The 18049-nt window shown below is 62.7% G+C and overlaps 2 protein-coding genes across 2 annotated transcripts in view; both read left to right on the top strand.

Moving 5' to 3' along the window:
• The window catches only part of KNDC1 (kinase non-catalytic C-lobe domain containing 1), a 30876-nt gene extending 18207 nt beyond the window's left edge, over window positions 1-12669 (top strand). Inside the window, exons 17-31 of the mRNA XM_084904421.1 lie at window positions 257-633; window positions 2712-2741; window positions 3171-3264; window positions 3359-3456; window positions 3660-3880; window positions 5220-5333; window positions 6004-6151; window positions 6227-6406; window positions 6950-7156; window positions 7734-7816; window positions 8042-8192; window positions 8647-8769; window positions 8870-8929; window positions 9629-9786; window positions 10377-12669. Coding sequence (XP_084760547.1) covers window positions 257-633; window positions 2712-2741; window positions 3171-3264; window positions 3359-3456; window positions 3660-3880; window positions 5220-5333; window positions 6004-6151; window positions 6227-6406; window positions 6950-7156; window positions 7734-7816; window positions 8042-8192; window positions 8647-8769; window positions 8870-8929; window positions 9629-9786; window positions 10377-10608 — 2276 coding nt within the window. The 3' untranslated portion in view covers window positions 10609-12669. The remainder of the gene's footprint in view (window positions 1-256; window positions 634-2711; window positions 2742-3170; window positions 3265-3358; window positions 3457-3659; window positions 3881-5219; window positions 5334-6003; window positions 6152-6226; window positions 6407-6949; window positions 7157-7733; window positions 7817-8041; window positions 8193-8646; window positions 8770-8869; window positions 8930-9628; window positions 9787-10376) is intronic.
• Window positions 12670-16542: 3873 nt separating this feature from the next.
• UTF1 (undifferentiated embryonic cell transcription factor 1) lies at window positions 16543-17735 on the top strand (the record flags this gene model as incomplete). Its single annotated transcript, XM_084904396.1, has 2 exons — window positions 16543-17122; window positions 17251-17735. 2 exons carry the CDS (start codon window positions 16543-16545, stop codon window positions 17733-17735), a joined length of 1065 nt encoding a protein of 354 aa, XP_084760522.1.
• Between the last annotated feature and the right edge of the window lie 314 nt (window positions 17736-18049).

Here is an 18049-nt window from a genome sequence, read left to right as displayed (position 1 = left end):
CATTGTGTCCGACTATTTGCACACAATTGAGGGTTCCCTCAAATCTCCACTGTCAAGTTCGCCCCCATGTAGCAGCTGGGTTTTTGAGGACCCTTGTGGCCCCTCTTGAGAAGTGCGGGTGCCCGGACACCCCAGAGGGCCTCACGTACCCGACCGGGTGCAGAAAGCCCCTCTGGAAACAGCCTAGCAGACGCTCTGCATGACCTGCAGCTGCTGCCCCCACCCCCCTGTTCCCTGTCCTCTGTCCTCCGTCCAGGGAAGGACACGCCGGCTGCTCACAGCAGCAGAGCCGCCTGCCCACCCCCCTCGCTGTCCGACACGGACTCCGATGAGCTATCCCGGGGCAACTTGGAGGTGGGATTTCGGCCTCAGAGGTCTGTGAAAGCCGAGAAGGAGCAGGCGAGGGGCCCCGCGCCGGCCAGAGGGACCCCGGACGTGGAGGCCGCAGCCCAGCTGGCCAGGCCCAAGGAGGGTGGCCCCGCTGTGAGCCCGGGCCCGGCCGAGTTCCAGAGCTGCAGCCCCGGCTGGAGCAGCGCCTTCTACGAGGCCGACTGCTTTGGCACCGACGTCCACAACTACGTGAAGGAGTTGGAGGGGCAGAAGGCCGGCGGGGCCCCCGACACCGCAAGCCCCGTGAGTGCGGGGGCTCCGTCCACCACGGGGTTGGGGCAGGGGGCCGAGTCCAAGCCAAAGTTCTTATCTCGGGTAGCAAAGGGCCCCTCCCTGTGTCTCCCATTCCCACTCACCCCCGGCCACCTCCCCCGGAGCGCCATGCCCACCCCGTGCCCGTCTGCACATGTCCTCCACGTTTTGGGGGAGGGAATGGCCTGTCTGTCCTCGTTCGAGGAGCACCTGGTCACCAGGCGACAGTTGGCAGGAGGTCACCTCGTCCTGGCGAGCCCAGTCAGTGGCTCTGGCCCTCCAGGCTCTTGTCCCCTCGGCAGCATCCCTCTGAGAAACACCTGCCGTGGCAGGCAGCTCAGCCTGGGCCCCGGCAGTCCGCCCGGCCTGGCTTCCATGGTGCCGGGGGTGGTGGACAGAGGGAACCCCTCCGTGAGCAGCTTCCTGCTCTCAGCCCAGGTCACGGCTGATCTCCAAGCCACAGGTCACCGGAAGGTGTGTCTCCCACTCTTCAGCGCCGGCTAAGCCTTCCCAGCGTTTCTTGTCTTCCTCCTGCCACTGTCTGAGCTTCACTTATTACTAAGTCCCTGCCAGAGAGACCGGCCCTGCCTCGGTCCTGGCATGGGGATAGGCGGCTGAGTTAAAATGAAGAGATGGTCCACTGATGTTTTTTACAGAAAGAGAAAACCCATCCCAGAATTCTTATGACTCTTAAGGGGCCCTGAATGACCAAAACCTGTGGTCAGCAAACTGCGGCTCGCGAGCCACATGCGGCTCTTTGGCCCCTTGAGTGTGGCTCTTCCACAAAATACCAGGGCCTGGGCGAGTCTATTTTGAAGAAGTGGCGTTAGAAGAAGTTGAAGTTTAAAAATTTTGGCTCTCCAAAGAAATTTCAATCGTTGTACTGTTGATACTTGGCTCTGTTGACTAATGAGTTTGCTGACCACTGACCAAAACAATCATGGAAAAGAACAAAGCCGGAGGACTCACATTTCCGACTTCAACGTTTTCTGCCAGGCTGCTGGAACCACTCAGTGTGGCGCTGGCGTAGGGACAGACAGGGACCGAGGAACAGAACAGAGGGCCCGGAAATGAGCTCACATCTGTAGTCAAATGACTCTGACGAGGCGGCCGAGACCACCCACCGGGGAAAGGACGGCCTCCAGCGGGTGGTGCTGGGCAGACGGTGTCCACGTGCAAAAGGATGAAGCTGGGCCTGGCCTCACACCACAGACAGGAACTGGCTGAAAAAGCAGAGACCTAAACCTAAAGAGCTAAACACTATAAAACTCTTAGAAGGAAATATAGGGGAAAGCTTCCACAGCCTGGATTTGGCCATGGTTTCTTGGATATGACACCAAAAGCACAAGCAACACAAGAAAAAATAAACTGACTTCCTTACAATTAAAGCTTTTGTGCACCAGATGGCTCTATCAACAGAGTGAAAAGGCTCCCACCGATTGCAAGTCATCTATCTGATAAGAGTTTAATACAGAGTATGCTAACAATTCCTAAACTCAACAAAACAGAACAGCCAGTTAAAAAATGAGGAAGAGGCCCTAGCCAGTGTGGTTCAGTGGGTAGAGGATTGGCCCATGGACTGAAAGGTCTCGGGTTCAGTTCCAGGTCAAGGGCATGTACTTCCATTGCAGGCTTGCTCCCCAGCATGCAGGAGGCAACCACTCAATCTTTCTCCCTCTCTCTCTTTCTCTCTCTCTCTCTCTCTCTCTCTCTCTCTCTCTCTCCCACTCTCTCAAAATCAATGAAGATATATTCTCAGGTGAGGATTAACTCAAAAAGTTAAAAAAAAAAAAAAAAAAAAAAAGTGGACTGAGGCCAGCTCAGATCAATGATTCTGCTGGGGCAGCATCCATTTTTACTGGGTGGTGAGCCTATGGGTGGGACCCCCGGGCCTCCCGCCTCTAAAATGCCACCCTGGACAAGCCCCCCAGGAGCCACGTGGGGCCCTGCCATCACTGTGGGTGGCCCCTGTGGGGACGGTCTGCAGGGGAGGTGGCCCGGGGGAGAGGCTGTGGGGCAGGTGACCGGCAGTGACCTCGTTCCTCCCTTTTTCCTGCTTTCCTGGGAAGACGTCTCTCTTGGAACCCGAGTGCAGGCAGGTGAGCTCCCTGGCCCTCTGCATCATGGGTAACGGGTTGGGGAGACCTGCCCATAGCCACCTTTTCACATTTCTCCTTGAGAACCCGCTGCGTCGGCTTCAAAACAGGAGCCTCAGGAAAGCACGGAAGTATAAAACCGCTAGTGGACACATTTCACATTCGCTGCCTCAAAACAGCGAGAGTGGGACCGTCCGGGGCGCTGGGTGAGTGGGGAACTGAGGGCACGCGTGTGCTGTCCACTTGTCCACATGGCAGTGGCTGCCCCACCCCCAACCCCAGTGAGTGCACCTGCCATGGGCCATAGCGTGTTTTCCATGCATTATGCGTGGGGCCAGCTGAAATGTGAATTCCAGAACAGAGGGAGGCGTGTCCCGTGGGTGCCGAGGCCGCACGGCCCAGCCCCGGGCCCAGCAGCTCTCGCCTCCCTAGGAGCTGGAGCAGCAGCTCATGATGGAGAAGAGAACCTACCGGAAGACCCTTAAGTTCTACCAGAAGCTCCTACAGAAGGAGAAGCGGAGTAAAGGTAGGGTCATGGGTGCTCAGGGTCGCACGCTCCCCACCCCCACCCGCCCCAGGGTGGCCAGGGCGGCTGGGTGCTGACTCTGCCCGGCCCCCAGGCTCCGAGGTGAAGACGATGCTGTCCAAGCTGAAGGGGCAGCTGGAAGAGATGAAGTCCAAAGTGCAGTTCCTCGGGCTGGTCAAGAAGTACCTTCAGGCGAGTCGCCCTGCATGCCTGCACCCCCTCTCGCGTGGGCTTCCTGCAGGTACAGCCTTGGAAACCCATTGTACAAACAAACCCCGACTTTCGAGGGGCCTCAGCTGAGCCACCGCCGCAGGGGTCAGTGTGACCGGGGACCGGCGTCCTGCACACACCTGGGGCGCAGTCGGCCGGGCCGCACTGACCCGCCCTCCCCGCAGGTGGCGTACGCGGAGCGCTGGGGCCTGGAGCCCTGTGCCCTGCCCGTGATCGTGAACCTCTCCTCGGCCCCCAGCGACACGCTGGGCTTCAGCCCGCTGGACGAGTCCTCGTCCCTCATCTTCTACAACGTCAGCAAGCACCCGCGCGGCGGCCGGCAGCGCAAGGCCCGCGTCCTGCAGGCCGGCACGCCGCTGGGGCTCATGGCCTACCTCTACTCCAGGTGCAGCTGCCGGGCCCGGGACGGGGGGGGGGGGGAGGGCCATGGTTTCCCCTGTCACCTGTCAGGCCTTGGAGAGCAAAAGGGAGACAAACAAAAAAAGAAACGAGCCCCTAGGAGAGGGAGGAGGTGGCGGAGTCTTGCCTCCCCTCACCTGAGCCGGGTTTGCACGGTTTTCATTTAGAACGGATTTCACCGGGCTTGTTGACGTGCAGTCGCTACCTCGTGCTCCTTTGTGGGGCTCCTGGCTTGAGTGGCCTCAGAGCCACAGGCCCGCCCGGCAGCAGGTCTGGGTCTCAGGGGCCCCAGCAGGTGCTTTGGAGGAAAGTGTGTGATGAACTGCCCAGCAGGCCTCTCAGGATCAATGCACACAGGATCCTCGGAGACACACCTGAATCCCACCCGCTTTACTAAGTCAAACCCCCCTTCCTTACCTGACCGCCCGGCTCCCAGGGACTGCGGTGGGGCTGGGCTCAGAGGCCCATTGGGGTAGGTGTGCAGCGCCACCTGTGGGCGTGAGCACTGCGCGGTTCCTCGCACACCGGGTTAGTGAGCTCGCCCTGCAGCAGGAACATCTGCCCACTCACACCAGTCACCTGTCACGCCCAGTGCCCCTCCACCCCTCTGCCCACCTGGTCCATATATGCACCGTGTCCTGGTGGGCCCCTCGGCTCCCCCTGGCCCTGGGCACGGCCCTCTCGGCAGGCTCTCTTAACCCGATGGCCTGGCCCACACCCAGGGGTGGGAGGGCCCGCCCAGGCCTGGCTTTTGGAGACCCATGAATGGACCCTCTTTGCAGGGCAAACTGGGCTGGTGGCTGCCTAGTCCCTGGCCTGAGCCTTCCATGTCCCCAGCCCACCGAGGCCCGGGGCTGACCAGATAGCTAGCTGGTCGCCTGCAGCTCCTCCTGCAGTGGCTAGGGGGCAGCCTTGCCAGGACCCCCCCTGTTACTCAGTCAGACACACAGGCTTTTGGGGGGGGGGGCGGGGGGGCCCCCCTGAGGGTGGGGCTCTCGTACACTCCGTGCCTGGCTCCACCCTAAAGATGCAGGGCCCTGGGGCACAGCCTGCTCTTTCCTAACGCAGGGATGTCCCCCTGGGGCGGGGACTGTGCGTGCCCAGAGTGTGAATAGGTTCTAGAAGGAGACTCACAGGTGGGCCTCAAAAAGTGACGGCCAGTCGCACGCAGACTCACACTCATGTCACACTTATATTCACACTCACACACAGCCATACTCACACTCACACACACTTACCCCCGAGAACCACTAGCCAAGGCTGGGGTGGACGCGGGCCTGAGGCACAGGTGAGGCCCTGCCGGTCTGACGGGCCCCTCTGCGCAGCGACGCCTTCCTGGAGGGCTACGTGCAGCAGTTCCTGTACACCTTCCGCTACTTCTGCACGCCCCAGGACTTCCTGCACTTCCTCCTCGACCGCCTCAGCAGCACCCTGTCCAGGTACGCCCCCCAGTGGGCTGCTCACTGCAGGGGTACGCCAGGCCCCTCGTCTGCTGACCCCGACAAGGAAGGAGGAGGGCTGGAGGAGGTTGAGGGGAGGATGGAGGAGTCCAGGGGGTGGCTGCCGCAGAGAAGGGAGCCAGCGTGGGCAGGAGGGGACTGTGCCTCCCTGGAGAGCCACTGGAGGGCCATGATGGGGAAGGCAGAGGGTGGGGACAGGGACAAGTGAGAAGACCAGGCAACCCCCAAGCGGGGAGGGCCCAGCATCTATCTCACCCAGAGCCGAGGAGCTGGGGTGCTGAGGAAAGGGTGGATGCACGCTGGCTGTGAGCCCCCTCCCCACACCTCTGTGCACCCTCACCAGGCTGGATGCCCTGGCAGTCTTGGCCCATCCTTGTGGGGGAGGGGCTCACAGGAGACACACACCCCCCGCAACCCCTCCACACGTGGAGCCAGGCTCCCCGCTGCCTGTTGGGAAGCGAGCTGGCTCTGGGGGTGGCAGGAGGGCCAGTCCTGCCCTGTGACGCTGAGCCCTGGCACCCGTTGTGTGGCGGCTGCTGCCTCTCTCCTGTCCCCGGGCGGGCAGGGCAGGGGCTAAAACACCCCCTTGGAGACTGAGCTGCATTCAGACTCCACGCACACACCCCCTTGTCTGGCCATCTGCCTCCAGGGCCCATGAGGACCCCACCTCGACCTTCACCAAGATCTACAAGCGCAGCCTCTGCCTGCTGCAGGCCTGGGTGGAAGACTGCTACGCCGTGGACTTCACCAGGAACGCCGGGCTGCTGGGCCGGCTGGGGGACTTCCTCTCCTCCGAGGTGCCCGCCGGCAGCGCTCGGGAGTGGCAGCCAGCACCGCCCAGGCCCAGCCTTGACCCCTCTGCTTCCGTCCAGGTCCTGCCCCTGGACAGCTCCGTGGAGCACCTGCTGGGCCTCCTGGAGGCGGGCACAGAGCGGCGGGCCGAGGGCGCCCCGCACACCACAGACCCGGAGGCCCCCAAGGAGACGGAGGAGGCCACCAGGTCCCTCAACGCCCTCTGCAAGAGGCTCTCGGAAGACAGCATCTCCCGCAAGGTGGGGGCCTCTCCCGGGGCGGGGGAGGGGGCCTCCCAGGACGGGTGCTGCTCCCAGCCCGGACGGCCCCGAGTGCTTGCGCACCCACACGCAAACGAGCACACATACACATGCCCGTGTGCACATGTATGCACGGGCACATAAGCACACACACTCCGTGCTGCCTGCCAATCCTGGGACCAGCCCTGTGGGGCTGGCACTGCCCGTCCCCTCTCCCCCTGGGCAAGGACAGCAGAGGGGCCAGGCCAGGCGCGAAGATGACCTCACTTCCTGCCCTTGGGCCAGAGGTCCGGGTGGAAGGAGGCCTTGTCAGGAAGTGTCCTGGGACAAGCACGGGGACTGAGGGACCTTCCATAGTGTGTGGGGACAGCCCCAGACTTCAGCCGTCTGTCTACGGGAGACCCCCTGAACCAGCCAAGGCGGGGGTCCTCGAGCCCACAGGGCCGCAGCTGGGAGGGGTGTGTGTGCCCTGGCTCTAGCTGAGCCAGGCTGAAGGCTCCTGCGCCTGGGTCCTCTCCCCTCCCTTACCCCCTCCTCCCGCAGAGCTTCCCCTGGAGGCTGCCCCGGGGCAACGGGCTGGCACTGCCACACCACAAGGAGCGCCAGTACACCATCGCGTCCGCCCTGCCCAAGCCCTGCTTCTTCGAGGACTTCTGCAGCCCCTACGCCAAGGCCGGCGAGAAGGGGCCCTACTTCCTGACCGAGTACAGCACTCACCAGCTCTTCACCCAGCTGACGCTGCTGCAGCAGGTGGGCCAGCAGGCGGATCCGGTGGCCATCGGCAGGGGTGCTCGGGTGCCTGCGGCCCCACAGATGTCTGCTGGAGGGGCACACGGACACGCAGGGAAGGGAGTCTGACTGACAGGTGCACAGGCCGGGGGCAGGGGTGCCCCTAAAAAGGATCCAGGAGGGACTCTGGCACTGGGCGCACAAGGCACACAGGGCTTGCTGCCCACCCTCCTGCGCCCCTGACATCCCCACCTCTCAAACACCAGAGGGTGCCCTTTGGACTGCTATGGGTACCACCTTGGGTACCACCTCCTCCCTCCTGGACCTGCCTCAGCACCCAGGAGTTCAGGCACCTCCAGGCCCTTTGCTCCCCCTGGGCCCAGCCCCAAGCATCCCCTTCCCGGCCCCTCACCATCCTGGTTCCCCAGGCCACTCGGCAGGTGACAGCAGTGACAGAGACCCAGCACGATCACAACAGGGCAGGGGCGCGCCCTACAGCTCACAGGGCAGGCAATGGAGAGGCGACCCCCACCCACAGCCCCCAGGACGCTGCCTTGAGCGTGAGGTGCCCTGACCGTCGGTGTCCTTGTCTCCGCAGGACTTGTTTCAAAGGTGCCATCCCGTTCACTTCTTAAACTCGCGGGCCCTGGGCGTCATGGACAAAAGTGCCGCCATCCCGAAGTGAGTGTCCACCCGCCGGTGTCCCCCGGAGGCCTGGGATGGATGGTGGCGGGAGGTGTCGGCAGCTTGGCCTGAGTGTCTCGTGGACACTCTTGTCTGGAGAGAGAAGCTGGTGTCAGGACCGGCCCCGGAGCCGGACCCTCCAGTCACACAGCCCAGCACGGCCTGGCCCGGACCAGGCCCCAGCACCGGCCTCGCTGTGACGCGCACCCGTGTCTCCTCCAGGGCCAGCTCCTCGGAGTCTCTGTCGGCCAAAACCTGCAGCCTGTTTCTGCCCGATTACGTCCAGGACAAGTACCTGCTACAGCTTTTGAGAAGCGCAGATGACGTCAGCAACTGGGTGGCCGCCGAGATCGTGACCAGCCACACCTCCAAGGTTGGAGCAGGGCCTGGGGTCCGACTGCACGGCCAGCGGCCCTCCCTAGGGGCCCCGTCGTCCGCCTCCCAGGACGGGGGGTTCGCAGGCCCTGCCCCAGCATCAGAGGGTGAAGCTGAGATCAGGTCTGCTCCTGGCACTCACAGCCTCTGCAATTTCTCCTTTCCCTCTCTGATACTCGTGTCCCTCACCCCAAGGCCCTCAGGGCAACCCCAAGGCCCCTTAATAAATGCAGGTTCCAGTTTCTTTCCCCTTTGGGAACGTAGGAGTTTATTAGTTGACAGACTGGCCCACCTTCACTTCTGCCCGGATGTAGGAGCAGGGGACCTGAGCCCACCTGGTTTGTCCTAATTGACGATGTCATAAATATCACCGCATCCAAGGTAGCTCCCCCCCACCCGTCCGTGATCACCGGAAGCCACTGAGTCAGTTGACCTGCCGGTTCCCGGGTCAGTTGCAGGTCAACCTGCTGTCCAAGTTCCTGCTGATTGCAAAATCGTGCTACGAGCAGAGGAACTTCGCGACCGCCATGCAGATCCTGGGCGGCCTGGAGCACCTCGCCGTGAGGCAGTGCCCGGTGAGTCCCGGGCTGCGGCGGCGGCTGCTGGCCTCGGCCGTGTGTGCTGAGGGCCAGGGCGCCAGCCTGCCGCAGGCCCTCACCGGCGCTCTCACTCTAGGCCTGGAGAATCCTGCCGGCGAAGATAGCAGAGGTCATGGAGGAACTGAAAGCCGTGGAGGTACCCCCGCTCTGCGTGCGCTTCAGGCACTGTGCCCGCCTGGGGATGCGATCGGCACAGCTGGGGGGTGGCACCCTCAGAGCCAGCATCAGGGCCCAGAGCACATGGCCCCTCCAGAGTCGAGGTGCCCATCTCCCCACGGGGCCTTTGCCGCTCACCTGGACGGCTGGGAGCTCAGGGGCTCCAGAAGCCAGCCTGCTGGGCCAGTGGCATAGGGCACAGGTGCCAGAGGTCCCGAGCTTGGCTGACTGGCCGCCTCCTCACCGCCTGGCAGAGGGAGATCATGAGGGAGCAACAATGGGCATTTCCAGACAGCTCTCTGCGGGTGGGAGGGCTGTGTCCTCGGTTAACACCAGACCTGGCCCCCGCAGCCGGCCTTGGGCTTCCCTGGGGAGCTGGGTCACCGGCTCCTCTCTGGAGCCTGTGGGAGAAGGAGTTGGGGAAGGAATCTGCCATTTCGGTAGTAGGATTGAGCAGCTTTCTGAGGGGTCAGTGTGGCCTCTGTGGTGTCCAAGCTGAAGACACGGGACTTGTGATCCCCAATCCGTTCATGCAAGGTGCGTTTGGACGGGTTGTAAGTCCGAAGGCTGTGGGTCTGTGGGCGCCAACCGGGATGGCCTGGGCTGAGCCAGGACTGGCTGACCGCCCAGGATTGACCTCTGGCCTGTCTCCGCACCCACGCCCCTGGCGGGCCCCCAGGTGTTCCTGAAGAGCGACAGCCTGTGTCTGATGGAAGGGCGCCGCTTCCGGGCACAGCCCACCCTGCCCTCAGCCCGCCTCCTGGCCATGCACATTCAGCAGCTGGAGACAGGGGGCTTCACCATGACCAACGGGGCCCACCGGTGGAGCAAGCTCAGGTGAGGGGCCCCGGGGTGCAGCGAGCTCAGGTGGGTGAGGAGCCCAAGAGTGAAGAAGCTCAGGTGAGAGCCTCCCCATCCCTCCTGTTCCTCTGAGGGCCAGGCCCCCTAATCCTCACTCAAGCTCCATCCCAGCCCAGGGCACCCCCACCCCTGGGACCTGCAGCCACCTTCTGCTCTAATCATAGTGCCAGCATGTCCCATGCTGCCATCCTGTCACTGAACCCGGTGCTCAGACACGCTAACAGCGCCCCTTAATGCCCACATCTACCGCCTCCACCTCCTCCATCCGCCCAACGGCACAGTGGGTCTCATTCATGTCGGCATCCTTAGACCAACCAGGGCGACATAGATTTCCAGGAAATATTGGTGAATTGCAAAGCGGATGGAGGGATGGAGGGAGGGATGGATGGACGGATGGACGGATGGACCACAGGCCTGAGTAATGAAGTGGAGTCTGGCCTTGTCCATACAGACAAGTCCAAGCTTGTGCCTTGACGAGCTTCGGTGCCAGCCGCCGGGAGCGCGTCGGGGATTCATGAGCTTCCGAGACGCGTGCGGACTGACGCCTCGTTCCTTCCCCGACACAGGAACATAGCCAAGGTGGCCAGCCAGGTGCACGCCTTCCAGGAGAACCCCTACACCTTCGCCCCCGACCCCAAGCTGCAGGCCTGCCTCAAGCAGCGCATCGCGCGCTTCAGCGGGGCCGACGTGTCCATCCTGGCCGCGGACAGCAGGGCCGGCTACCACCAGGTGGCCAGCGAGAAGCACTCCCGGAAGATCCAGGACAAGCTGCGGAAGATGAAGGCCACGTTCCAGTGACGGGGAACGGAGTGGGGATGTTAGACCCGCACCGAGGACAGAGCTGGGGAGGAGGAGCCGAGGACAGAGCTGGGGAGGAGGAGCCGAGGACAGAGCTGGGGAGGAGGAGCCGAGGACAGAGCTGGGGAGGAGGAGCCGAGGACAGAGCTGGGGAGGAGCCCGCCCGTTCGCTGCTCCGGGCCACATGGCCCCGCGGGCGCGACACCTGCCACCTTAGCCTAGGGACCCCCGGCACAGGCCCAGCCCGGGCCTTGGGTACCAGAAAGGGAGAGCAAGGGGCTCAGACCACGGTTCGGAGGGGACAGGCACCAGGGCAAGTCAGGAGGTTTCTGCTAGAAAATTTAAAAATGCAATCTTAGCATTTTAAATGGAAATAGACTAAGTAAGCGCCCAGGATCAGAGGGAAATGGCCCTCCCCGCTTCTCCAGGGATCCAACCCACCCCCAAGCCCCACCCCACCCCCCAGCCTCAGACTGTAACTGGGCTCCCCAATGAGCAGGGTTTTCATGGGCCTGGCCTCCACATGCCCAGCAACAAAGGACCAAGACTGACCTCTGACCCCCACACCCACCACAAATTCCAAGGGGTTCTGAACCCTTCCATGGGGTTCTTGAGGCTTCCCAGTAGCCCCAGCCCCAAACTGGTTGACATACCCTCCCCCCCCGAACCTCCCCGCTCCCAGACTTGCCCTGCCTCACCCTGTCCCAGCCAAGTGGGGGTCCCAGGGCCCTGCAGCCCTTCCTGCCACCCATTCCAACTGTTGCTGGCAAGCGCCTCGCAGCTCCACACTGGCAGCCCCCCAAGTACCCTCTGGCCCCATGTGCCCACCACCCCACTCAGAACAGCTTCTGGTGGGACAGGTGCGCCCGGGCCAAGGTTCTGCTTCCGAGCAAAGCACACAGGACACAGCAGCTCCCTGAGAGGTCCCGAGCCCGTCTGGGGGCCCCTGAGCTGTGGCTGTGCCCACCTGCCTCCAGCAGCCATGCATGCCACGCACACTCCCACGCCTGGGCTCCCGCAGCTTGCCGTCACCAGCGCTTCGTCAGAACCAACCAGGAAATGGACGTTTGCTGCCTAAATGGCGCCAAGCGCCTCTCTAGGGCTGTTCCCCGGTGGCTGGTGCTGAGCACAACTCGGTGGGTGGGGGACACCCTCAGAGGAGGCCTGCTGTCACACCCACCAGCAGGCCTGTTCCCGGCCGTGGGGGGCCACACCCCCTGGCACCATCCCGGGCACCCCGTTCTTCCACTCACACCATTGCAAGACCCGCGACCGTGCTCTTCTGAGTTTTACAATTAGTCATTCTTTCGAGAGACCAGCTGTATTTCTAGGAAAACTTACTAGTGATCAAAAGCTGCTCTTCCAATATTGAGATGTGCTTTCCCACATACATTCCCGTCAGGTCCTGCTAACACAGAGTACAGGGGGCTCGCGCTCCTGGCCATGCCAATGTGGCTTTTTTTTTTTTTAGGCTTTTCTATGAGGACTGTGTCCTGCCAATCAACCCTTATGTTTTCAGACTTTGAATGTAACAAGATAATGTCACAAAGCCTGAAGCAAAACTAGTGTCCAGCACAAATAAACATTCCAATTCTAACGACTTATTCAGGGGAACTGACGGGGCTTTGGCTTAGCACGATGTCTGCATGGCGCCCTCCTGTCCTGTAGCACAGGTTTCTAAATAAAACCGTTTCTACCAGCACGGCTTCCCTGCGGCTCAGTGTGCTCCTCCCTGCAGGGACCCCTGCTCTGTGGGCAGGGCGGGGGCTCCTTCGTGACCAGACAGAGACCATCAGGGTGCTCACGAAGGTGTGAGGGTCCTGGGGTGCTCAGGCCACAGCCTAGTCCTGGGGTGGTGCGGGGGGAAGGGCAGGTCAACACCTTTCGCACACGGGCCCCACGAACGCACAGGCCTGTGATCAGCAAACTCCTCCTGCAGGAAATACTTGCCTCTGGAGAAGACTGCAAACCACCAAAATGGCTGAGCCCCCAAGCCTCCCAGCGCCACCTCCCGGGCCACTGCCCGGCCCCAGCCACTCCCCTCACAAGCTCATGGGCACCCAGACCTCACCGCGGCCTGCTGGCAGGAGCGGCAGATCGCTCCCGGGCACTCCCTCGCCTGGACCTGGCTGGGCAGGGTCCTCGTGGACGGGTTTGGGATCGGTGGACACCACGAAGGGAGGGGAGGAAGGCCAAGAGCTGAGAGTTTGGGGCATAAAGTGCCTGTATGAACGATAAAGCCCTTTGGGAGTGCAGGAGGCAGCCGATCAATGATTCTCCCTCATCGTTGATGTTTCTCTCTCTCTCCCTCTTCCTTCCTCTCTGAAATCAATAAAATATATTATTTTAAAAATGTATCCCACTGAAACCGGTTTGGCTCAGTGGATAGAGCGTCAGCCTGCGGACTGAAAGGTCCCAGGTTTGATTCCGGTCAAGGGCATGTACCTTAGTTGCAGGCACATCCCCAGTAGGAGGTGTGCAAGAGGCAGCTGATGATGCTTCTCTCTCATCGATGTTTCTAACTCTCTATCCCTCTCTCTTCCTCTCTGTAATAAATGAATAAAATAAAATAAAATAATAAAATAAAATAAAATAAAAATGTTTCCCTTCACCACACGGATCTAACCAAAGCAATGAGAACTGAAGGCCCACGACCCCTCGGGTCCTCCAATGAGCCACACTCCCCAGCTCCCTGCAGGTCCCCTCCTGCACTGATGGAGCGCAGCCCAGGGCACCGGTGCTCTGGGGAAAGGCCCTACTGCGTAGGCAGCCTGCCCCAAGAGGGACCAGCCAGCGGGGAGCCACCCAAAGAAGCCCAGGGAAGGCTGCATGGAGGTGCAGACACCCGACCGCTCGGCCAGCCCAGAGCCCCCCAGGGCACCGCACACACCACCTGGAGAAGACCTGTGGGACCCCAAACAGCTGGGCCATTGCCCGGGGAACAGTGCCAGGGGCCTGTCGGGCAGAGGGCAGCCCTGCCTGCCCAGTCACAGCGAATGAAGAAGCGCCCCCCTGAGCCTCGTCCCAGCTCTGACCACAGGATCATCAGCGTACTCAACTGGTGTGGCCCTCCCCACTGCGCGGAGCGGCCTGCCTGCCACCCAGGAAGTGACTCAAGTTCGAGCTGTGGGGAGCCGGCCAGCCCCCAGACACACGGTTCCACCGGGAACGCAGGACTCCAGCCGCTGCCCGCCAGCTTCCCCTGCAGCCCGGACTGTTTCCCGCCACGGCCTGTGGGTCCAGCTGCAAAGACAGGGAGTCCTTGTGGGACGTGGGACTCCGGGCCTGGAGCGGCCACTCTCCCCAGCCCGTCTTCATCTGCCTCTCTCACCACAAGACACCAAACACCTGCAGGGGCTGATCTAGGTAACCACGGGGAAAGGCGCTGGCAAAGTTGTCAGGCTAACGGCAAAGAGCGGCTGGTGAAGGCTGAACTCAGCCTGTGGACGGCGGTCCTGAGGCTCCTCTCCGCGCACATGAGGGCTGGCCATTGACGAGCTGCAGACAAGGGATGCCCTCTGTCAGAGAAAGGAGCTACAGGAAAGCCCATGTGGAGGCGAGGACAAACCCTGCAGTGCAGGGGGGAGGGGAGGGAGGGCACCGAAATATTCCCCGGGTGGACACAGGTGAGTGTACCCTCCTCGGCTGTGGTGGGGCTTCTCAGTCACTGGCTCCCAACCTTAAGACGGATCATTCTTTGCTGTGGGCTGCCCAGTGCCCTGTGGGAGGAGTTACAGCATCTCCCGTCTCTGCCCACTACATCCCAGCAGCACCCCTCAAGTTGTGACAGCCAACAATGTCTCCAGACATCAACTATCCCCTGGGGGTGGGGAGTGATACCCCAGAACCACTGGCTTAGAAGCAGTGACGACTCTGTATCCAAATCTTGGCTTCCAGATCCCATTCTAAGAAAGAAAAGGAGGGAGGGAAGGAGGGAAGGAGGGAAAGGAAGAAGGGAGGAAGGGAGGGAGGGAGGGAGGAAGGGAAGGAGTGAAGGAGGGAGGGAGGAAGAGAGGGAGGGAGGGAAGAAGGGAGAGAGGAAGGGAGGGAGGGAGGAAGGACAAATTTTTCGGAGAAATGGTTGAATAGCTGACTGGTGGGGAAAGTCCAGATGGCTAGGAGCATACTGTAGTGTCAGAAGCAAGCAAGTGCTGCTAAAAATAATAATAATAATAATAAAGTGGAAAGAGCTGCAAAGAACTCCCCGTGACCAGAGCTGTGCCATCTGAGCACCTAAGCACCAGTGCCAGACTGCAGCCCAGAACGAGAACGGTCTACGAGTCCACACTGGCATCAGCTGATGGTGAATGAATAGAAAGGGGGGGAGTTCCAGAAGAACCCCTAACAACACAAGCAAACGCCCCCGGGCATGGGCGGGCTTGGTGACTGGCCCCCACTGCAGGGGGAGCAATGGGAGGTGGACAGAGAAAGGCGCCCCCTTAAGGGAAACCAGGTGAGCATCTCAGTCCCGCCAACATAACACACCTGGTGTGAGAGTAGGGTGGGCAGGGAACCTCGAGTAGTCTTCCCAGAGACCCACAGCCCCAGTCCAACCACAAGACACCAAACGAATCCAAACCGAGGGACATCCCACAAGATGCCCGGCCAGTGTCCTCAGATTGTCAAGGATGTGGCAACAAGGCCACAGCCCGAGGAGCCTGAGGAGACACCAGGACAGGGCGGGTCCCTGGACAGAAAAGGACATGGGCGGACAGCCTGGAAGGACCCACGTAGAGTCTGTGGGTTACCGATGTCATCTCTTGGCTCTGACAAAGGTAGCGAGGTCATGTGCGATGTTCATGGGACTCACTGCTTGCAACCTGGCTGGAAATCTAGAATTTTCCCAAGCTAAAACGTTGTAAAAACTGTGATAGCCAGTATACAGAAATAAAATCGATTTTTGTTTATTGGTCATTCAATGGCCTTGCTAAATCCATTCATTCATTCTCATGTGCTTGTGTATTATGTTGTACTTTCCGTGTATCCATACAGTCTGTAAATAAAGATGGTTTTACGTCTTCCTTTCCGGTCTGTATCCATCTTACTCGTTTTTTCTTGTCTTATTGCTCTGGTTAAACTTCTAGAATGATGTTGAACGGAAGTGGTGATGCTGTTTTCGTCCTAATCTCAGAAAGTAATGCTCAAAACTCTTAGAAGTTGCTTTCGGTGAAGTGTGTGTGTGTGTGTGTGTATCATGACACTAATTCTGACCCACAGTCACAGCTCTTTATCAAATCCGGCCCTAAGCTGCCTGCACAACGCCACCCTCTGTGCTCGTTATCAAACCACGAGAAGGTGGGGGCACAGCCAGCGGCGGGACGTGTATCTGTAAACAGCACGCGGGGGCGCACCAAAGGCAACCAACAAGGAGGGGGCGCGGGGAGGAGGGGGCCCGGGGAGGAGGGGGCCCGGGGAGGAGGGGGCGCGGGGAGGAGGGGGCGCGGGGAGGAGGGGGCGCGGGGAGGAGGGGGCGCGGGGAGGAGGGGGCCCGGGGAGGAGGGGGCGGGGGGAGGGGGCCTTCCGGCTAGAAGGTTCCAGATCCGCTCCGCGCCGCGGTGAGAGGGCCCCGCACGCGCGTAAACACGGCTGAGCTTTGCGCACAATGCAGGTCGGTTAGTTTGCACCTCGATCTAACGCTTTAAAAAGTCCCACACCCCCAATCGGTCGGCAGGTCCCCCGTCGGGCGGGGGCGGAGCCTTGCTACCTGCCCTGGAGGCTCCGGGGCCCGGAAGGCGCGCCCAGAAACCCAGGCGCAGACCCAGACGGAGCGGGATTTGGCGGGGAGGGGGCGGGGCGGGGCGGGGCGGAAGGAGGGCCGCGTAGACCCGGCCCGGGGTCCGGAGGAGGAGGAGGAGGAGGAGGAGGAGGAGGCGGAAGCGCACAGTCTTCCGAGCGCGTGCGGGCGGCCTCGCGGGCCGCGGCCCGGACCCCAGCATGCTGCTCCGACCGCGGCGGCCACCCCCGCCCGGGCCGCCGGCCTCGCTGGGGCAGGACAGCCCCGACGAGCTCGAGGACGAGGAGGAGGAGGAGGAGGCGGCCGAGGGCTCCCCGCGGACTCCGCCCCGACGGCCTGCCTCGCCGGGCCCGCCCGAGGCGCACGAGCTGCCCGGGTCGCCGGTGTCGCCGGGCTCGGCGCAGCGCACGCCCTGGAGCGCCCGGGAGACGGAGCTGCTGCTGGGCACGCTGCTGCAGCCGGCCGTGTGGCGGGCGCTGCTGCTGGACCGCCGCCGCGCGCTGCCCACCTACCGCCGCGTGTCGGCCGCGCTGGCCCGCCAGCAGGTGCGGCGCACGCCCGCGCAGTGCCGCCGCCGCTACAAGTTCCTCAAGGACAAGCTCCGCGAGGCGCAGGACCAGCCGCCCGGGCCCTTCGACGCGCAGATCCGCCAGCTCATGGGGCTGCTCGGCGACACCGGGAGTAAGCGCGGCCGCCGCCGCTCCCCCGGGCCCGGGCGCCCCCCGCGCGGCCGCCGCCCGGCCCCCAGCGCGCCCGCCGGTGCGCCCGCCGCCGAGCCGGGTAGGTGGGGTGGGGGAGGGGCGGGTGCCGGGCGGGAGAACCGGGTGGGTGGGTGGGTGGGGAGGGGGCTGGGGGTGGGGGAGCGGCGCCGGCCCATGTACCCAACCCCCACCCTCTTCGCGTTGCAGACGCTCCGTCGATGCCTGCGGCCCGGGACTCCGACGTGGACCCCTCCTGGACGCTCCGGTTCAGCTCGTCCCCGGCCAAGGCTCCCGAGGCTCCTCCCCGCGAGCCGGGCTCCCCGACGGCGCTCCCCCCCCTGACCCCCGCGCCCGGCCGCTCCGAGGAGCGCGCGCCCCTCCACGCGCCCAGCTCCCCGCCGCCCCTGGACCCCGCCTGGGAGCGGCCCGACTCGCCGCCCGGCCGCCCGGAGAGCCACGCGCCGCCCCCGCAGGCCGCCGCCCCGTCGCTGAACGCCGCCCTCATGCAGACCCTCGGGCACCTGGGCGACATCGTGGCCGTGCTGGGCCCCCTGCGCGACCAGCTGCTGACCCTGAACCAGCACGTGGAGCAGCTGCGCGGCTCCTTCGACCAGACCGTGTCCCTGGCCGTGGGCTTCATCCTGGGCAGCGCCGCCGCCGAGCGGGGCGTCCTTGGGGACCTGCGTCCCTGAGGCCCGGCCCAGACCCTGCCTGTTGCCCTCCCGCCCCCCTCCCCACTTCTAGGTACGTTCAATAAAAACATGTTGCTTTTCCCAACGTAGCCTCGTGAATGTGTGCAAGCCCCGCCTAGGGAGGAACGGCCCTGCAGGTAGGGCGAGGTTAGAATGGCCTTGGGGTCTGGGGAGGGGCCTGTGCGGCTTTGGCTGGGCTGGAGCGGGGTGCTAGCCTCCGGAGGGGAGGGCTGTGGAATCGGAGGTTGGAATCCTCCAGGCCTCACCAGTCTGCCCACCGGGACTTGCCACCAGCCTTGGGGGTGAGCACCCTC

This window comes from Pipistrellus hanaki (genome assembly GCF_964339955.1).
Source record: "Pipistrellus hanaki genome assembly, chromosome: 14".
Lineage (NCBI taxonomy): Eukaryota > Metazoa > Chordata > Mammalia > Chiroptera > Vespertilionidae > Pipistrellus > Pipistrellus hanaki.
The sequence above is the reverse complement of the archived record's forward strand: the minus strand, read 5'-3'. Positions and strand labels throughout refer to the sequence as shown.